At 41.0% G+C, this 22,605-nt stretch overlaps 1 protein-coding gene across 4 annotated transcripts in view; it reads right to left on the minus strand.

Annotated features, from left to right (window-relative positions):
• LOC128696669 (organic cation transporter protein) overlaps positions 1-22,605 on the minus strand; it is a 47,056-nt gene that overhangs the window by 9,934 nt on the left and 14,517 nt on the right. For all 4 annotated transcript variants that reach the window (XR_011393201.1, XM_053788003.2, XM_053788001.2 and 1 more), the window contains exons 6-10: positions 21,798-21,966; positions 18,663-18,935; positions 15,541-15,752; positions 14,910-15,091; positions 14,648-14,808 (exon numbers count right to left, since the gene is read on the minus strand). Coding sequence is in view for 3 of the 4 variants with exons in the window: in XM_053788003.2 (XP_053643978.1) it covers positions 14,648-14,808; positions 14,910-15,091; positions 15,541-15,752; positions 18,663-18,935; positions 21,798-21,966 (997 nt within the window). In the remaining variant the exon portion in view is untranslated. The remainder of the gene's footprint in view (positions 1-14,647; positions 14,809-14,909; positions 15,092-15,540; positions 15,753-18,662; positions 18,936-21,797; positions 21,967-22,605) is intronic.

The following is a 22,605-nucleotide window of genomic DNA, read 5'->3' on the forward strand; positions in this document are numbered from 1 at the left end:
AACCGGTTATTTTTATATAGTCGGACTTGAGTCCTGGAAATGGGAAGTACAATGCCTGCACTTTAAAGGAGGGGTTTGGGATATTGGCAGTTTGGAGGGATATGTTGTGTATCTTTATACGTATATGCTTCTAAACTGTTGTATTCTGAGCGCCTCTGCAAAAACAGTGATTATGTGTGAGTGTGGTGAAAGGGTTGAATGATGAAAGTATTTTCTTTTTGGGGATTTTCTTTCTTTTTGGGTCACCCTGCCTGGTGGGAGACGGCCGACTTGTTAAATATATATATTAAATATATTTTTTTTATTATTATCACACTGGCTGATTCCCACCAAGGCAGGGTGGCCCGAAAAAGAAAAACTTTCACCATCATTCACTCCATCACTGTCTTGCCAGAAGGGTGCTTTACACTACAGTTTTTAAACTGCAACATTAACACCCCTCCTTCAGAGTGCAGGCACTGTACTTCCCATCTCCAGGACTCAAGTCCGGCCTGCCGGTTTCCCTGAATCCCTTCATAAATGTTACTTTGCTCACACTCCAACAGCACGTCAAGTATTAAAAACCATTTGTCTCCATTCACTCCTATCAAACACGCTCATGCATGCCTCCTGGAAGTCCAAGCCCCTCGCACACAAAACCTCCTTTACCCCCTCCCTCCAACCTTTCCTAGGCCGACCCCTACCCCGCCTTCCTTCCACTACAGACTGATACACTCTTGAAGTCATTCTGTTTCGCTCCATTCTCTCTACATGTCCGAACCACCTCAACAACCCTTCCTCAGCCCTCTGGACAACAGTTTTGGTAATCCCGCACCTCCTCCTAACTTCCAAACTACGAATTCTCTGCATTATATTCACACCACACATTGCCCTCAGACATGACATCTCCACTGCCTCCAGCCTTCTCCTCGCTGCAACATTCATCACCCACGCTTCACACCCATATAAGAGCGTTGGTAAAACTATACTCTCATACATTCCCCTCTTTGCCTCCAAGGACAAAGTTCTTTGTCTCCACAGACTCCTAAGCGCACCACTCACTCTTTTTCCCTCATCAATTCTATGATTCACCTCATCTTTCATAGACCCATCCGCTGACACGTCCACTCCCAAATATCTGAATACATTCACCTCCTCCATACTCTCTCCCTCCAATCTGATATTCAATCTTTCATCACGTAATCTTTTTGTTATCCTCATAACCTTACTCTTTCCTGTATTCACCTTTAATTTTCTTCTTTTGCACACCCTACCAAATTCATCCACCAATCTCTGCAACTTCTCTTCAGAATCTCCCAAGAGCACAGTGTCATCAGCAAAGAGCAGCTGTGACAACTCCCACTTTGTGTGTGATTCTTTATCTTTTAACTCCACGCCTCTTGCCAAGACCCTCGCATTTACTTCTCTTACAACCCCATCTATAAATATACCAAACAACCACGGTGACATCACACATCCCTGTCTAAGGCCTACTTTTACTGGGAAAAAATTTCCCTCTTTCCTACATACTCTAACTTGAGCCTCACTATCCTCGTAAAAACTCTTCACTGCTTTCAGTAACCTACCTCCTACACCATACACTTGCAACATCTGCCACATTGCCCCCCTATCCACCCTGTCATACGCCTTTTCCAAATCCATAAATGCCACAAAGACCTCTTTAGCCTTATCTAAATACTGTTCACTTATATGTTTCACTGTAAACACCTGGTCCACACACCCCCTACCTTTCCTAAAGCCTCCTTGTTCATCTGCTATCCTATTCTCCGTCTTACTCTTAATTCTTTCAATTATAACTCTACCATATATAATATATATATTTATATATATATATATATATTATATATATTTATATATATATATATATATTTCAACAAGTTGGCCGTCTCCCACCGAGGCAGGGTGACCCAAAAAAGAAAGAAAATCCCCAAAAAGAAAATGCTTTCATCATCATTCAACACTTTCACCACACTCACACATTATCACTGTTTTTGCAGAGGTGCTCAGAATACAACAGTTTAGAAGCATATACGTATAAAAATACACAACATATCCCTCCAAACTGCCAATATCCCAAACCCCTCCTTTAAAGTGCAGGCATTGTACTTCCCATTTCCAGGACTCAAGTCCGACTATATGAAAATAACCGGTTTCCCTGAATCCCTTCACTAAATATTACCCTGCTCACACTCCAACAGATCGTCAGGTCCCAAGTACCATTTGTCTCCATTCACTCCTATCTAACACGCTCACGCACGCTTGCTGGAAGTCGAAGCCCCTTGCCCACAAAACCTCCTTTACCCCCTCTCTCCAACCCTTTCGAGGACGACCCCTACCTCGCCTTCCTTCCCCTATAGATTTATATGCTTTCCATGTCATTCTACTTTGATCCATTCTCTCTAAATGACCAAACCACCTCAACAACCCCTCTTGTGCCCTCTGACTAATGCTTTTATTAACTCCACACCTTTTCCTAATTTCCACACTCCGAATTTTCTGCATAATATTTACACCACACATTGCCCTTAGACAGGACAGCTCCACTGCCTCCAACCGTCTCCTCGCTGCTGCATTTACCACCCAAGCTTCACACCCATATAAGAGTGTTGGTACTACTATACTTTCATATATTCCCTTGTTTGCCTCCATAGATAACGTTTTTTGACTCCACATATACCTCAATGCACCACTCACCTTTTTTCCCTCATCAATTCTATGATTAACCTCATCCTTCATAAATCCATCCGCCGGCACGTCAACTCCCAAGTATCTGAAAACATTTACTTCTTCCATACTCCTCCTCCCCAATTTGATATCCAATTTTTCTTTATCTAAATCATTTGATACCCTCATCACCTTACTCTTTTCTATGTTCACTTTCAACTTCCTACCTTTACACACATTCCCAAACTCATCCACTAACCTTTGCAATTTTTCTTTAGAATCTCCCATAAGCACAGTATCATCAGCAAAAAGTAACTGTGTTAATTCCCATTTTGAATTTTATTCCCCATAATTTAATCCCACCCCTCTCCCGAACACCCTAGCATTTACTTCTTTTACAACCCCATCTATAAATATATTAAACAACCATGGTGACATTACACATCCCTGTCTAAGACCTACTTTTACCGGGAAGTAGTCTCCCTCTCTTCTACACACCCTAACCTGAGCCTCACTATCCTCATAAAAACTCTTTACAGCATTTAGTAACTTACCACCTATTCCATATACAGTGGACCCCCGGTTAACGATTTTAATCCGTGCAAGAGGGCTCATCGTTATGCGAATGAATTTTCCCCATAAGAAATAATGGAAATCAAATTAATCCGTGCAAGACGCCCAAAAGTATGAAAAAAAAAATTTTTTACCACATGAAATGTTAATTTTAATACACACAAACTGAAAAAGGCATGCACAATTAAATGACACTTACTTTTATTGAAGATCTGGTGATGATTGATGGGATGGGAGGAGGGGAGAGCATTATCTTCTTACTGTTTAGAAGGGGAATCCCCTTCCATTACGACTTGAGGTAGCAAGTCCTTTTCCGGGGTTACTTCCCTTCTTCTTTTAATGCCACTAGGACCAGCTTGAGAGTCACTGGACCTCTGTCGCACAACAAATCTGTCCATAGAGCTCTGTACCTCCCGTTCCTTTACGATTTGTCTAAAATGGGCCACAACATTGTCATTGAAATAGTCACCAGCACGGCTTGCAACAGCTGTGTCAGGGTGATTTTCATCTATAAAGGTTTGCAGTTCAACCCACTGTGCACACATTTCCTTAATCTTTGAAGTAGGCACAATGGATTCCACAACTGGCATAGGCTTCTCAGGGTTAGCCCCAAACCCTTCAAAATCTTTCTTAATTTCCATACTAATTCTCACCCTTTTTACCACAGGGTTGGCACTAGAAGCTTTCTTGGGGCCCATGGTCACTTATTTTCCAGAAACAGCACCGAAAATACTGTAATAATACGAAATATTCCGAGTGTATGCTTGGATGTTACCGCGGAGGCTGGCTGGTAAACAATGGGACGGAGCGGCACATGTGAGGCTGGCTGAGGGCACATTGGACGCGTCTCGGACGAAAATCGGTATGCGGGTTTTTAATCGGTATGCGGGGCAAAAATTTTGCGATAAAAGTAATCGTTATGCGGAAAAATCGCTATGCGATGCCATCGTTATGCGGGGGTCCACTGTACTTGCAACATCTGCCACATTGTTCCTCTATCCACTCTATCATATGCCTTTTCTAAATCCATAAATGCAATAAAAACTTCCCTACCTTTATCTAAATACTGTTCACATATATGCTTCAATGTAAACACTTGATCTACACATCCCCTACCCACTCTGAAACCTCCTTGCTCATCCGCAATCCTACATTCTGTCTTACCTCTAATTCTTTCAATTATAACCCTACCATACACTTTTCCTGGTATACTCAATAAACTTATTCCTCTATAATTTTTACAATCTCTTTTGTCCCCTTTCCCTTTATATAAAGGGACTATACATGCTGTCCGCCAATCCCTAGGTACCTTCCCCTCTTTCATACATTTATTAAACAAAAGTACCAACCACTCCAACACTATATCCCACCCTGCTTTTAACATTTCTGTCATGATCCCATCAGTTCCAGCTGCTTTACCCCCTTTCATTCTACGTAATGCCTCACGTGCCTCCCCCACACTTACATTCTGCTCTTCTTCACTCCTAAAAGATGGTATACCTCCCTGACCAGTGCATGAAATTACTGCCTCTCTTTCTTCCTCAACATTTAAAAGTTCCTCAAAATATTCTCGCCATCTACCTAATACCTCCCTCTCCCCATCTACTAACTCCCCTACTCTGTTTTTAACTGACAAATCCATATATATATATATATATATATATATATATATATATATATATATATATATATATATATATATATTCTTGCTGCCCCTATTCTCGCTGAACACAGGTGTATTTGTGGCAGTGAAGCAGCAGACCGATTCGGGTACCATGGTCTTGTGTGCCGTAAATCCGAGGGAAAGATTGCAAGACATGAGGAGGTTAATAAGATTATCAAAAGAAGCTTCACAATAGTTGGATGCCCAGCAGTAAGGGAGCCACTCCAACTATGCAGATCTGATGGCAGCCAAAAGCGTCCAGATGGTATCACCGTTTAAGCCTAGACAGACGGCAAGCAGGTGGTGTGGGACTATATGTGTGCATCTACCTTGGCTGATACCTATCTCCAATACACCAGGGAGGAAGGAGACCCTTGGCTCATGGGAAAAGAGTGCATCTAAGTTCCTTAGGGAGCTAGACAAAAGACTCATCAGGGTAACTAGGGATCCCAGGACAGCTAGTTTTCTGTTCCAGCAACTCAGCGCTGCTGTTCAGAGAGGTAATGCCTGCTGTATTTTTTGGGTATGCACCCCAGCTCTGAGGAGCTGGACGAGATTTTCGCATTATAATTAGTGACAAACGTGACAATATGTACTAGACATGTATCTCTCACACCTCATGTACTGTATATGCTATCTTTATATCAACAATGTATCTCTTAAATCTTTCGTACCATATTATGTAAGATAAGATAAGATAAGATAAGATTTCGTTCGGATTTTTAACCCCGGAGGGTTAGCCACCCAGGATAACCCAAGAAAGTCAGTGCGTCATCGAGGACTGTCTAACTTATTTCCATTGGGGTCCTTTATCTTGTCCCCCAGGATGCGACCCACACCAGTCGACTAACACCCAGGTACCTATTTGCTGCTAGGTGAACAGGACAATAGGTGTAAGGAAACGTGTCGGAATTTCCACCCGCCGGGAATCGAACCCGGGCCCTCCGTGTGTGAAGCGGGAGCTTTAGCCACCAGACCACCGTGCCGAATAGGCAGAACTTGCGATCTTGGTTTAAATAGCAACGTTCATCTTGCCATATAGGACAAGTGAAAATTTGTGTATGCAATAATTTCGCCAAAATTAATTTGAACCTTGCGAAAAAAATATATTTCACTGCGTTTGTTTAGTATTAAATTACTGTAAACAAAACTAAAATATATTTAGTTGGGTTAGGCTAAAATAAATTGTTTTTGTTATAATAAGGTTAGGTAAGTTTTCTAAGTTCCTTTTGGTGCAAAATTATAAATTTTTACGTCAACATTAATGAAAAAAATATATCTTTAAACATATAAGAGAAAATATTAGAATGGACTTAATTTTAAATGAGTTCTTCCTAATTGACCAGTTTTACATATTCGGCACGACATATATATATATATATATATATATATATATATATATATATATATATATATATATATATATATATATATATATATATATATATATATTTATTTATTTATTTTTATTTTATTATCACACTGGCCGATTCCCACCAAGGCAGGGTGGCCCGAAAAAGAAAAACTTTCACCATCATTCACTCCATCAATGTCTTGCCAGAAGGGTGCTTTACACTACAGTTTTTAAACTGCAACATTAACACCCCTCCTTCAGAGTGCAGGCACTGTACTTCCTATCTCCAGGACTCAAGTCCGGCCTGCCGGTTTCCCTGAACCCCTTCATAAATGTTACTTTGCTCACACTCCAACAGCACGTCAAGTATTAAAAACCATTTGTCTCCATTCACTCCTATCAAACACGCTCACGCATGCCTGCTGGAAGTCCAAGCCCCTCGCACACAAAACCTCCTTTACCCCCTCCCTCCAACCTTTCCTAGCCCGACCCCTACCCCACCTTCCTTCCAATACAGACTGATACACTCTTGAGGTTATTCTGTTTCGCTCCATTCTCTCCACATGTCCGAACCACCTCAACAACCCTTCCTCAGCCCTCTGGACAACAGTTTTGGTAATCCCGCACCTCCTCCTAACTTCCAAACTACGAATTCTCTGCATTATATTCACACCACACATTGCCCTCAGACATGACATCTCCACTGCCTCCAGCCTTCTCCTCGCTGCAACATTCATCACCCATGCTTCACACCCATATAAGAGCGTTGGTAAAACTATACTCTCATACATTCCCCTCTTTGCCTCCAAGGACAAAGTTCTTTGTCTCCACAGACTCCTAAGTGCACCACTCACCCTTTTCCCCTCATCAATTCTATGATTCACCTCATCTTTCATAGACCCATCCGCTGACACGTCCACTCCCAAATATCTGAATACATTCACCTCCTCCATACTCTCTCCCTCCAATCTGATATCCAATCTTTCATCACCTAATCTTTTTGTTATCCTCATAACCTTACTCTTTCCTGTATTCACTTTCAATTTTCTTCTTTTGCACACCCTACCAAATTCATCCACCAATCTCTGCAACTTCTCTTCAGAATCTCCCATGAGCACAGTGTCATCAGCAAAGAGCAACTGTGACAACTCCCACTTTATGTGTGATTCTTTATCTTTTAACTCCACGCCTTTTGCCAAGACCCTCGCATTTACCTCTCTTACAACTCCATCTATAAATATATTAAACAACCACGGTGACATCACACATCCTTGTCTAAGGCCTACTTTTACTGGGAAATAATTTCCCTCTTTCCTACATACTCTAACTTGAGCCTCACTATCCTCGTAAAAACTCTTCACTGCTTTCAGTAACCTACCTCCTACACCATACACCTGCAACATCTGCCACATTGCCCCCCTATCCACCCTGTCATACGCCTTTTCCAAATCCATAAATGCCACAAAGACCTCTTTAGCCTTATCTAAATACTGTTCACTTATATGTTTCACTGTAAACACCTGGTCCACACACCCCCTACCTTTCCTAAAGCCTCCTTGTTCATCTGCTATCCTATTCTCCGTCTTACTCTTAATTCTTTCAATAATAACTCTACCATACACTTTGCCAGGTATACTCAACAGACTTATCCCCCTATAATTTTTGCACTCTCTTTTATCCCCTTTGCCTTTATACAAAGGAACTATGCATGCTCTCTGCCAATCCCTAGGTACCTTACCCTCTTCCATACATTTATTAAATAATTGCACCAACCACTCCAAAACTATATCCCCACCTGCTTTTAACATTTCTATCTTTATCCCATCAATCCCGGCTGCCTTACCCCCTTTCATTTTACCTACTGCCTCACGAACTTCCCCCACACTCACAACTGGCTCTTCCTCACTCCTACAAGATGTTGTTCCTCCTTGCCCTATACACGAAATCACAGCTTCCCTATCTTCATCAACATTTAACAATTCCTCAAAATATTCCCTCCATCTTCCCAATACCTCTAACTCTCCATTTAATAACTCTCCTCTCCTATTTTTAACTGACAAATCCATTTGTTCTCTAGGCTTTCTTAACTTGTTAATCTCACTTTTAGTTGTTAGTTTAATATGTTTATTATGCACCCCATACCCATCCTGTGGGCGGTAGTCAAAAGATTACAGAGGTACATAATGGGTCCAGGGACTGGGCCTCAAAGTTTTGATAGCTGAGCAAGTTACAGAGGTAATGAATTCACAATTTACAAAGGTAATGAACTCACAATTTACAAAGGTAATGAACTCCAGGTAGGTCTAGTCACAATCATGATAAGTTACAAAGGTATTTACAGATTACAGAGGTACACAATGGGTCCAGGGACCGGGTTCCAAAGTTTTGATGGCTGAACTAGGTACAAGGTAATGAACTCACAAGTTACAAAGGTAATGAATACTGTAATGAATACTTACGTTTATACATGGCTGCAATCATGAACAAATTTTAGAGTAATGAGCAATTCACACTTCCACAACCGGTCACAACTGTAGTGAGTTATTGGTGCAAATGTTGATTGCTGAGTCTCTCACACACACACACACACACACACACACACACATACAAATTCATACACACACACACATAAACTCCAAAACTTTTTCTTATTTTCAACAAAATTTGTTGATCAACATCTCACCCACTCTCTCATTTGCTCTCTTTTTACATTGCTTCACCACTCTCTTAACCTCTCTCTTTTTCTCCATATACTCTTCCCTCCTTGCATCACTTCTACTTTGTAAAAACTTCTCATATGCTAACTTTTTCTCCCTTACTACTCTCTTCACATCATCATTCTACCAATCGCTCCTCTTCCCTCCCGCACCCACTTTCCTGTAACCACAAACTTCTGCCGAACACTCTAACACTACATTTTTAAACCTACCCCATACCTCTTCGACCCCATTGCCTATGCTCTCATTAGCCCATCTATCCTCCAATAGCTGTTTATATCTTACCCTAACTGCCTCCTCTTTTAGTTTATAAACCTTCACCTCTCTCTTCCCTGATGCTTCTATTCTCCTTGTATCCCATCTACCTTTTACTCTCAGTGTAGCTACAACTAGAAAGTGATCTGATATATCTGTGGCCCCTCTATAAACATGTACATCCTGAAGTCTACTCAACAGTCTTTTATCTACCAATACATAATCCAACAAACTACTGTCATTTCGCCCTACATCATATCTTGAATACTTATTTATATATATATATATATATATATATATATATATATATATATATATATATATATATATCATTAACAGAACCGCGAATGGCCAGGATTCGATCCTGCGTTCCCATGCTCAGCCCTGTGAGAACAGGACACCATATGCATACCTCTATCCACTGGACTACAAATTGCGAGAATTTGTGGTCCAGTGGATAGAGGGATGTGTACTGTATCCTGTTTTCACAGAGCTGGGCATGGGAATGCAGGATCGAATCCTGGCCAGCCACAGTTCTGCTAATGATTGAAAATCACTTGTTTCGTGATATAATTAATATATATTACTAGTCTTCAGCCTGGAAATTTACCCTAAATCAAACATGTTTTATACTGAGCTGAAATAGATAAAAAGTTGTAGAAAATATACTGAGGAGAATTATTTATTTGTCAAACATCACAGTAATGTGATGAATGCTAATTTGTGGGATTTTTTCTGAAATGATTTTTAAAATGCACTATATATATTACATACATGCATTCATACAGTAAAAATAACGAGCTGGAAGAAATGAATATTCATTATTATTTTTGTTGGATCAGCATATGTTAACCAAATTAATTTACTTTACAGACTAAAGGATGTCTATATTTTTTTTTGTTTCTACCCTTTATTTGCAATTTTCAAGAGTTTTCTCCTAACCACGAATTTTCTGTACATGGCTGGGCACTCGTCTGAGTTATTACAGGTTTGGAGCTCTGCTTTGAGTCCAACTGGCAGACGGTTTCTCTCGTGTCTCCAAGACAAGGTCATTATTGAAAAAACTCGTTGCGTGGGCATTGCTGCTGAGGGGCATTAGTTGGTATTGAAACGGGCAAACTACAATCCTCACTTTCAACGAGTCACTGTATATTTGTCAACTTTTACTCCACAACCAACACTTCTGTATGACTGATGATGCTTCACAGCATGATACACTTTACACAGCTCAACACCCATCTTCATCATTATACTCATGGGGAAGCGCTAAACCCGTAGGATTATACAGCGCCTGTGGGGAAAATGGAAGGTATTCGGGCTTAATTTAGGGAACTGGCGTACAGATCTACTTCCCTAGATCAAGAGCCCCTCACCAGCGTCAAGGAACTTATCTTAAGGGGTTCGTTATCTTGAGATTATCGAGCTGGGGAGATAAATGAAGTGAAGTAACGGTACTACGAGTGTTAACTTTATGTATATCTAACAAGAAAAGGCACAATACCGTGACTGGAACGATACACAAATAACCCGCACATAAAAGAGAGAAGGTTACGACGACGTTTCGGTCCGACTTTGTAAATGTGTGACTTTGTAAATGGTCCAAGTCGGACCGAAACGTCGTCGTAAGCTTCTCTCTTTTATGTGCGGGTTATTTGTGTATTTATGTATATCTGTGTGGCAACTGCCATTCAGCTGCGTTTTCTCCCGTGCCGCTAATATCCACATCACAACGGCAGACCAACTAGAATGTATCACTAATACTTGCACAAGGGATGAACATGGGGAATATATAATAGCCAAATTCAAATCCAAATACCTACAAAAACCTCTCACATTGATAAACATCTACAGAGTTCCACAGTCAAACATTAGCCAATTTAGTCAAAACCTAGGAAGTATGATAACTGATGCACGCATGAACAAAGATCACTTACTACTCTCAGGTGACTTCAATATAAATCTCCTGCAAGACCAGGACCCACACGTTACTGAATTCACAAACACAATGAGTAACTGTATGTTACTACCAACAGTAACAAAACCTACAAGAGTTACAGAGACTAGTGTTTCCCTACTTGACCACATCTGGACCAACACCATATCCCCTTTAAAATCAGGCATAATTACAGATAATACCACAGACCACTACCCGACTTTCCTCATAACAACTCTTGGTAAATTACCCCAAGACACTACTAAAGTCACCTTCAGACTTCACAATGAGGCAGCCATTAATAACTTCACAACAGCAGTAGCAAACATTGACTGGCACACTGAGCTAGAAATCTATACAGATATTGACGAATGTATTAATAATTTTCTAAAAAAGACTCAATACCTCTTTAACAAGCACTGCCCTAAAAAAACTAAACAGATGACAGCTAAGAGACTGAACAGTCCCTGGCTAACACCCAGCATTCTCAAATCCATAAATACAAAACACCAATATGAAAAACAGTACAGAATGGGTCACATAACCAGAGACCAAACAAAACGTTACTCGTCAATCCTAACCAGCCTGATAAGAAGGGCAAAAAAATTGTATTATGAGAACAGATTATCCAACTTACGAGGTGATATAAAAAAGACCTGGAAAACCCTATCAGAAATTCTAGGAACAAAAAAGATATCACGAAATAGCGAAATAAAATTAGCAAAATCAGATGAACCCCAACTCCCACCAACAGAAACAGCAAACAGACTCAATGATTTCTTCTCCACTATAGGACAAAACCTTGCCAATAAAATCCCAAGCTCAGATACCCCACCAAATGACTACCTCACCGGCAACTACCCGAACACACTGTTCCTAGCTCCGACTAACCCATACGAAGTCTCCCTTATTATCAACACACTAAAAAACAAGGCAGGAGATTTAAATACCTTACCACCCTTTATATACAAAAAAGTGTCACAAGTGCTATCACCAATCATTGCAACACTCTTTAACAAATCCATTGAATCCTCCACCTTCCCTACAGTACTCAAAATAGCAAGGGTCACCCCGATCCACAAAGGAGGAGACCAAACAGAGTTGAATAACTATAGGCCAATATCCAACTTACACCCTCTCTCAAAAATCTTCGAAAAATTAATTCATAAACGAATCTACTCCTACCTTATCTCCCAAAACATACTCAACCCCTGCCAATTTGGATTCAGGCCTAATAAAAATACTAATGATGCTATTATACACATGCTAGAACATATATACACTGCAATAGAGAAAAAAGAAGTCCCACTGGGGATCTTCATTGACTTACGTAAAGCTTTTGATACAGTTGACCATGACTTGCTCCACGTAAAATTGTCACACTATGGTATAAGAGGGCACTCCCTCAACTACCTCAAGTCATACCTCAGCAACAGAAGCCAATATGTGTATGCAAATGGGGCAAACTCCTCTGCACAACCAATTACAGTTGGTGTCCCACAGGGAAGTGTCCTTGGCCCTCTTCTCTTTCTCCTATACATAAATGACCTACCAAATGCTTCGCAATTACTCAAACCCACACTATTTGCAGATGACACTACATACGTCTTCTCCCACCCGAGCCCAGTCACGCTAGCCAATACTGTAAATACAGAATTACAGAAAATATCTACCTGGATGAGAACTAACAAACTTACACTAAACATTGACAAAACCTACTTCATTCAGTTTGGTAACAGAGCTACAGATGTCCCTCTTAACATAATGATAAACGGATCACCTATCACAAAGCTAACAGAGGGAAAATTCTTAGGAATCCACCTTGATAATAGACTCAAATTTCATACACATATACAACAAATTTCTAAGAAAATTTCCAAGACTGTAGGCATACTATCGAAGATACGGTACTATGCTCCACAGTCAGCCCTCCTGGCCCTATATCACTCTCTTATTTACCCCTATCTCACCTATGGAATTTGTGCATGGGGCTCAACAACAAGTAACCATCTCAGACCACTAATTACCCAACAAAAGGCTGCAGTTAGAATGATAACAAATTCTCACTATAGGCAGCACACTCCACCAATATTCAATACACTAAACCTCCTCACCATACAAAACATCCATACTTACTACTGCACCTATTACATACATAGAACACTTAACTCTGATATTAACCCTCCCCTCAAATATCTCCTTGCCAACCTCAACAGAACACATGACCATAACACAAGGCACAGATCACTCTTTGATGTTCCTCGTGTCCATCTCACACTATGTAAAAACTCAATGCACATAAAAGGCCCTAAAATCTGGAATTCATTACCTGTAAATATAAAAGAAACACTACCTGTTTATAAATTCAAGTCTCTTCTCAAAGATCACTTACTCACCCAAAACCAAATAAATACTGAATAACTGAACCTTATAAATTGTATATCTTAAATGTTTCTCACAATTATATCACATAAATGTTAAACCTAAAACCCAATCTAACTTTATTATTTTTTAAATACACTACCTAACAGAATACTCCATTCTACTGAATGTACAACAATGCATACAACCATATGACGTCTTTGTAATACTCACTTGTGCTCTATAGTAACCTGTTTACATTAATGTTTTATCACTGATTTCATCATTGCTTAGTTAATCTTAAGTTAATTTTAAGCCAGCCCGTAATGCTATGCATAGTATAAGTGGCTTTGGCATACTGCTCTTACCTGTATTTGTTGTACCTCTGTATGTGTGCTCAAATTTTTAAATAAATAAATAAATAAATAAATTGTGTACACAATGCATGAAAGTCGCCTGTTCTGCTTTTAGCAATAAATCCAAATGCTTAGGCCCATTCATGGTTAAATGTAGTCTTTCTTTTTGGTATTTCTTTAGGGGTTTAATTAAAGCAAACAATAAATTCAAGCATCCCCCACTGCAGCCTTCAGCAGACTGTCTCAGACTCCGATGTGTACTTGATTGAGATCTTGACTCGTCTCGTATACGTACACTACGGCTACGCGTGTAGTGTTGTCAAATTAACGTCGCGCTTGAGGTGGCGGAGAGACGGAGGACAGAGTTCAATAACAGGACTGCCTGCCTATAGCAGGACGTCTGGCCAGCTTAAGTTACTGTCCCAAATGGAAGCAATATAAGATTTTGTTAGGATTTTTAACCCCGGAGTGTTAGCCACCCAGGATAACCTAAGAAAGTCAGTACGTCATCGAGGACTGTCTTATTTCCATTGACGTCCTTCAATCTTGTCCCTCAGAATGCGACCCACACCAGTCGGCTAACACCCAGGTACCTACTTACTGCTAGGTGACCAGGGACAGCAGGTGTAAGGAAACATGCCCAATGTTTCAACCCTGCCGGGGATCGAACCACGGACACTGTGAGGTGAGAGCGTTGACTACCAGGCCACGGGACACCATATTACAATACTTTGCTTTATTGGTTTTTATGTAATAGCTCAGAACCTTTACCTGCAGCATGGTGGGTGAGCCTGTCTGAAGAAGAGCTCTGCCTGCTGCAGGGTCTGCGGCAGCACCACACCACCTGTCTCCGGCAGCAGCAGAGTTGCCACCCCGCCCATTCCTGACAATCCTGCGAACACCAGCAACGGCGCCTTTCTCTGCCACTCTCCCTGTAACACCACACTCAGTACCAGTGCCGGATTTAGATGAAGAGAGGACCTAGGGTATTCCACTTGTGAGGCCTGTATCAGGTAAAAGCTACGGACCGTACCAGGTAAACAATGGAGGGTGAGAGGAAGATGGCGACACCTCCCAAGGTTTCTGCCAGGGCAACTCCCTGACCTCTAACCACGGTGGGGAAGACCTCAGGGCAGTACTGCAGGCTGATGTAGTAGGCACCAGTAATGGTAGCTCTCCCCACCAGAGCCGCCGCCAGCACCAACCACTCACTTTCTGCAGCCACGACAAATGATTTCTCAAACAATCATAAGAAATGGTAAGCACCTGGAAGAATGCAACACACTTTCAATCAAACGGAACACGGAACATATCACTGGTGGATCCCTGGAGTGTCTTTAGGATCACGGAACACAATCTGTATTATTATTATTACATTCTTGAAGGAAGAACGCTAAATCCATAGGGATTATACAGCGCCTGGGAAAATGGAAGGCAGCCATGGTCGATCCAGAGAACGAGCATAGGTCTAATTCTTTTGATAATGTATGAAGTATAACCATTCAAGAGAGGTACTCTGACACCAATGAAGGGATCTTTGCCCAGGAAATTGACGCTACACTCCATTTGCATGGATTATATCTGACTGCCTTCCATTCTCCAGGCGCTATATGATCCGTACTGGTTTAGTGCTTCCATATAAATATGATTATAGCTGGACGTACCTGCAGGGACCAGGGCGTAAAGAATGCCAGCGACACTGGAGAGGAGGAAGGTGGTGCTGAGAGGCCGTCGGCGTCCCAGACGGTGGATAAGCCAGGGGACACACCACGATGGCACCTCCACCAGCGCCCCCAGCAGGTAGCTCATGAACAAGTTGCTGCCCAGATGTGCTGTATTCTGACAGTGGCCGTAGTAACACATGCAGCCCAGCATCCTATTGGGTGATTTAAAGGAGTGGAGAGAATACAACCTGGATTATTATTGTTATTAGTATATTCGTCAGGAAACCCTTAAAGTCGTAAGGATTATAACAGCGTCCATAAGATGAACTAGAGATGAAAATAGTGAACTGGTGAAGGGAAGATGAATGAAATGGTGTCGTGAAGGAAGTCAGGGGGAGAAAACGTTAGTTTAATTATTATCTTTATTATGCACTCCATACCTATTCTGTAGACGGTAGTCAAAAGATTACCGAGACACATAATGGGTCGAGGGACTGGGCCGCAAAATTTTGATAGCTTAGCAAGTTACAGTAGTAAAGAATTATTTATATACTTATATCTACTTACAATCGTTATTTATGCAAACACGAATTCAGTCACAAAAAAATACTACAATGTAGCTTCTATATGATTCTGAATTATTTATATTTATTGATATTTTTGCAAGGTATAGTTGCATTTAAACAAGTTTAAGAGGTTATGAGTTATTTACAATAAGCAAAGTCAGGGTATTTTTCCAGAATGGTTAGTAATACGGCGGAGGTATCCCTGATTTTACTGTTTACTATTATTCTTTGGATTCCATTAGTTAGGAAGTAAAATAGCCACCTCCACCTGCCGGGCTAGGTTTACATCAGATGATCTTTGAATTGCTGGGAAGTTGCATCTGGTGGTGTATACGAGTACAATAACTATATTTGGATCTTCAATTTTAACCACCAGAACTTCGAATGTATCGTTCAATTCAATACATCACGAAGAAATTAGTGGCTTAATGATTGGCTGCCAATAAAATCTAACAAGTATCAGTCTTATATGATTAAATTCAGATTTTTCTCTTGGCATTCTCTAATCTTACAGTTATAGTTTAATATCATTATTATACACCCCATACCCATCCTGTGGGCGGTAGTCCAAAGATTACAGAGGTACATAATGGGTCCAGGGACTGGACCCCCAAGTTCTGATAGCTGAATAAGGTACAAAGGTAATGAACTCACAAGTTACAAAGGTAATGAATCATCTACAGGTCTATACATGGTTACAATCATGAACAAATTATAAAGTAATGAGCAATTCACACGTTCAGACCCGGTCACAACTGTAATCAGCTATTAGTGCAAATATTAACTGGGTCACACACATATATACACACACAGTGAAGAGGCGGGGCCAGGAGCTATGAATCGACCCCTGCAACCACAAATAGGTGAGTACACACACACACACACAGTAGGAGAGTTCAATGAAGAGGCAGGGGCCAGGAGCTGAATCTCGACCTCTGCAACCACAATTAGGTGAGTACACACACACGAGCTCGCACACACACACACACACACACACACACACACACACACACACACACACACAGAGGGGTGGGTTGATTGCATCTTCTTGGACTGCAAGAAGGCCTTTGACACAGTTCCTCACAAGAGATTAGTTCAGAAGCTGGAGGATCAGGCGCATATAACAGGAAGGGCACTGCAATGGATCAGAGAATACCTTACAGGGAGGCAACAACGAGTCATGGTACGTGATGAGGTATCACAGTGGGCACAGGGGTCGGTCCTAGGACCAGTGCTATTTTTGGTATATGTGAACATGATGGAAGGGTTAGACTCAGAAGTGTCCCTGTTCGCAGATGATGTGAAGTTAATGAGGAGAATTAAATCAGATGAGGATCAGGCAGGACTTCAAAGAGACCTGGACAGACTGGACACCTGGTCCAGCAACTGGCTTCTCGAATTTAACCCCGCCAAATGCAAAGTCATGAAGATCGTGGAAGGACACAGAAGACCGCAGACAGAGTATAGGCTAGGTGGCCAAAGACTGCAAACCTCGCTCAAGGAGAAAGATCTTGGGGTGAGTATAACACCGAGCATGTCTCCGGAAGCGCACATCAACCAGATAACTGCTGCAGCATATGGGTGCCTGGAAAACCTGAGAATAGTGTTCCGATACCTTAGTAAGGAATCGTTCAAGATACTGTACACTGTGTGGGTTCCAACCAGGTGCTGCATACTGAAGTGTGCAGCACCTATTTGGAACCCGCACTTGATCAAGTACGTCAAGAAATTAGAGAAAGTGCAAAGGTTTGCGACAAGGTTAGTTCCAGAGCTAAGGGGAATGTCCTATGAAGAAAGGTTAAGGGAAATCGGCCTGACGACACGGGAGGACAGGAGGGTCAGGGGAGACATGATAACGACATATAAAATACTGCGCGGAATAGACAAGGTGGACAAAGACAGGATGTTCCAGGGAGAGGACACAGAAACAAGAGGTCACAATTGGAAGTTGAAGACTCAGATGAGTCAAAGGAATGTTAGGAAGTATTGCTTCAGTCATAGTTGTTAGGCAGTGGAATAGCCTAGAAAGTGACGCAGTGGAGGCGGGAACCATACATAGTTTTAAGACGAGGTTTGATAAAGCTCATGGAGCAGGGAGAGAGAGCACCCAGTAGCAACCGGTGAAGAGGCGGGGCCAGGAGCTAAGACTCGATCCCTGCAACCACAAATAGGTGAGTACAAATAGGTGAGTACACACGAGCTCGAGCACACACGAGCGCACACAGACACACACACGAGCGCACTCACACATCTTACAGCAGTGGAGTTTTTAGATTTTGCTCTAATGAACGATTTTACTGGGCAGTATCACTCATTTTCCGAGTGAACCTACGACCATAGACAGTACCCAATATATTAGCTCAACTAGTTAATCCGCCAATGTTACTATTAACTCTTTCCTAAATTCTACACCATACAAATAACCCGTACTTAGGAGACTGAAACCTATGACCATTAACAAGTCACACATTAAAATATAAAGAGAAAACATGTCTCTCCCAGTGAGATAACCGAGAACTGTCATAGATTATAAACATATCGTCCTTGTGACCTCACCATATCAACAACACCAGAACAATATTCTTCCGCAGCTTTGGGTATTTGACGGCTTGAATGATACTTGATTCATTGCTCTCATCTTGCACTGCCTCATTTCGCCCCTGGTCGCCGGACTCACCTCCTCCGGTACCACCTGCGTCAGAAAGCAGCTGGGTGATCATCTCCAGAGGTAAATGGTGTCCATTCACCTCGGCTACCCTAGCCAGCTGGATCTTGGCCGCTTCACCATGACCTCGAGCTATGAGCCACGAAGAGGACTCTGGTATCAACCTGAAGCATTAAGAAGAGAACCAACTGGACAATTTAGTACGATCACCAACAGCCTGATTGGTCAGCGACTACATCAGAGGATCGAGCCTCTACCAGTCCTTGTGCTAAATGAAACATACAGGTTTAGTGCTTAACTACCTAGGTGTATTTCGGCAGCTCCACAATCCAAGAAAAGTGTTAAAGATTAAAGGTTTTTTATTTCAGCATGATACAACGTTAGTACAAGGGTGAATGACATTTAGGTGTGTATGCAGAAAGCCTCTTAGTATGCAGAGCATTTCGGGCAAACTTAAGCCTATATTATGATTAATAAGGCAATAACTAATTGATTGTTTATACATACAGTCTCTTGGGTGATATGACTAATGCAGAGTGCGACTTCAGTATTTTGAAGCTCGTCAGACGAGACATTCTTTAGTAATTGAATGGAAATCAGTGTCACTATTTATTTAATACAATTGGCAGATTGGGACTAATGCAGCCTATTAACAACACAAATTTGAAGTCGAACAGAATTAACATTTTCCAGCTATCCCACGGAGTTTTACGCTTCCAATTTTTTTTAACTAATTTAGCATACTGACAAATTTTATGGCATATAATATAAACTTAATGAGTACTATTTTGTTTGTAAGATGCATCAGCCATTAAATACTGAAGCCATTCATATGATGAAGACTCAAAATTACTTAATGTAATGTAAAAGGAATAAAAATTCCACATTCTTTTACACGTAAAATTAACATATGTGCACCTACCTGCTTTATTTTCACTCTACGTTTTGAACGTTTGAAGCCAAGTAGAAGACGCTTTTGAAAGTTATTGGACTGATTCCAGGATGGAGTAAGGCAAAAGGCACCTGTACATGCCAATGGTTGCATTAATTTGCGTTAGTCTTGCCTTAGTTACTGTACACCCTTTCTCATATTTCTTAGTACTAGGCCTTATACTTGAGTTTTGGGGCATACCTCTGCACGCCACTGGTCAAAAGGCATCTGTGCATGCCAATAGTTGCATTAATTTGTATTAGTCTTGCCTTAGTTACTCTACACCAGCGTTGAAATTTGAAGACGATTGAATAAAACCTTATGGTATTAAGAACGAAATGTTAAAGGAAGGAAAAAATCAGGTAAACAAAAATCCCCCTTCGGAGATACCTAAAAATACAAATAAAAAATTGAAACCCACGTGTAAAAATTACAAGATCAAAATCTGCCTACTGGGCTGTTTAGCTAGTGAGTTTTAGTTTAGTTTGATAGCTACATTATTAATCTTATACCCAACTAGTGGATGACAGTCAGTTCAATACAAAGACATAATTCAATTCAATTCAATTCAAACTTTATTCTCTATAAGTATTACAATGCTGAGTTTACAGAATTTGGTTATTGTGTGGTTTACATGTAGTAAAATAATAATTACAGAGTGTACCACTAGAACGCCTAGCATGGCTAGGCATTTCGGGCAGACTTATATTAAATCTTAGGTTTAAAATGTTACAGAGTTATGAGATAAGTTGGTATTATGGCTGACTAAATACTAGTTGTGAGTTTAGCAATGTGAATGCTTTTGTTTTGGCACTATACATAGTTTCAGTATTGGAGTATCACAGGCCAACTTTTGACTAGTTAAGATTCATTATTTTGAGATTGAGATTAACATTTCTGTTTATGGTCAAATGGGTGAGTGAAAGTGTGAACCACCAGGTGGTATTCGTATTATTAGTTGACAGGGTGTATCAGGGAGATAAGATGTTTTCTGATGGTAGTTTTGAAGGTGATGAATGTGTCTGCAGTTTTGGAATTTTCAGGTAGGGTGTTCCAGATTTTAGGGCCTTTGACATACATTGAATTTTTGTAAAGGTTTAGTCGGACACGGGGAATGTCATAGAGATGTTTGTGTCTGGTGTTGTGCCTGTGGGTTCTGTCACAACTATCAAGAAAGCATTTTAGGTCAAGGTTAATATTGGAATTTAAGGTCCTGTAGATGTAGATTGCACAGTAGTAAGTGTGGATGTACTGAACAGGGAGTAAGTTTAGATCTATGAAGAGTGGGGGGGTGTGTTGCCAGGGATGGGATTTAGTGATTATTCTTACTGCGGCTTTTTGTTGGGTTATTATTGGCTTTAGGTGTGTTGCTGCAGTTGAACCCCAAGCACAGATAGCATAGGTGAGGTATGGATATATAAGTGAGTGGTATAGTGTGAGAAGGGCAGTTTGCGGCACGTAGTATCGTATCTTGGAGAGGATCCCAACCGTTTTGGATACTTTTTTGGTTATGTGTTGGATATGGGTGCTGAAGTTCAGGTTGTTGTCGAGGTATAGGCCTAGGAATTTGCCCTCATTATGCCTGGTAATTATGCTCTGCTACCAAACATAATGTAGTAGGTTTTGTCAACGTTAAGCGTAAGTTTATTGGCTGTCATCCAAGTCGATATTTTGATCAGCTCCTCATTAACAATGGTGTTGAGGGTTGCAAGATTAGGGTGAGATGACATAAGTCGTGTCGTCAGCAAAGAGAATGGGGTTCAGGTGTCGAGATACGTTTGGAAGATCATTGATGTATATGAGGAAGAGCAGGGGACCAAGGACACTTCCCTGCGGAACTCCAGTATCAAGTGGCTGTGTTGTTGATGCTGTGTCTTTAATGGTGACATACTGATACCTATTAGTAAGGTAAGATTTGAAATATGCAAGCGCATGGCCTCTTATACCATAATGGTCAAGTTTGTGGAGTAGGATGCCGCGGTCTACTGTGTCAAAAGCTTTTCTTAGGTCAATAAAAATTCCTAGTGGATCTACACTACAGACGTGTAGGACATGACAAGGTTTGAAAAATGCCCCGTAATCTACCACATCTTACCTGAAGGCTAGGAGCAGGAGGAGGGGAGGCACTGCAGTAATTAGAGCGAGAGTGAACCAGTCCCAGACGACGTAGGCGAGGACGGGAGTGAGGATGGAGGCGACGGTGTAACTTATCATCAGTGTGAGAAGAGGCACCACACGACTCTCCAGACCACAGTACTCTACCACTGTACCAGTAGCCAAACACACTTCAGTGAATTTAATTAAGTATATTACAATTAACAAACACTCAAGAATATAAACCTTCCAAGGGGATATCTTGATGCAGATGAAGGACCCCAAGATAAGTTGGTTTTGAGCAACCTTATTTTTTTTTTTATCATTCTTTGTGAAATGAATTTTTCAACAGGAGAGGAGCTACAACGATGTATATAAATAAGTTAAGATTATAATGGAAGCAGAAAAGTGGCAGTAAACAAGCGTAAAATCAAAATTGAAAACTAAACAGTCTTTAGGGCAGCCTTTATGGAAAGGTGGATGTAAAGAAAGACTTTTCATAGAAATTCAAGCCTAACAAGTGGTATATAATCTTCAAGTTCAATAAGTGAAAATTAATAGGAAAGAAAAACAAAAATTTCTGCTAGTGAGTCTGGTAGCTACCATCAGCTGACAAGTTTTTAATTTCGAATTCTGGAACGCTGAGGCTCGAGGTTCTTTAACCTGAGGTTTGGTAAGTTGGGGGAGGAAGGATAAGTAAGGATGGAGGAGGAGGGGGCAATAAAGGTTAGTGGCCTAACGACTTAGGCACACATTAATATATGTGCGTGTTGTGTTATACCTAGCTGGGTGAATCTTATTATGGCTAG

Source organism: Cherax quadricarinatus, chromosome 46, assembly GCF_038502225.1.
Source record: "Cherax quadricarinatus isolate ZL_2023a chromosome 46, ASM3850222v1, whole genome shotgun sequence".
NCBI lineage: Eukaryota > Metazoa > Arthropoda > Malacostraca > Decapoda > Parastacidae > Cherax > Cherax quadricarinatus.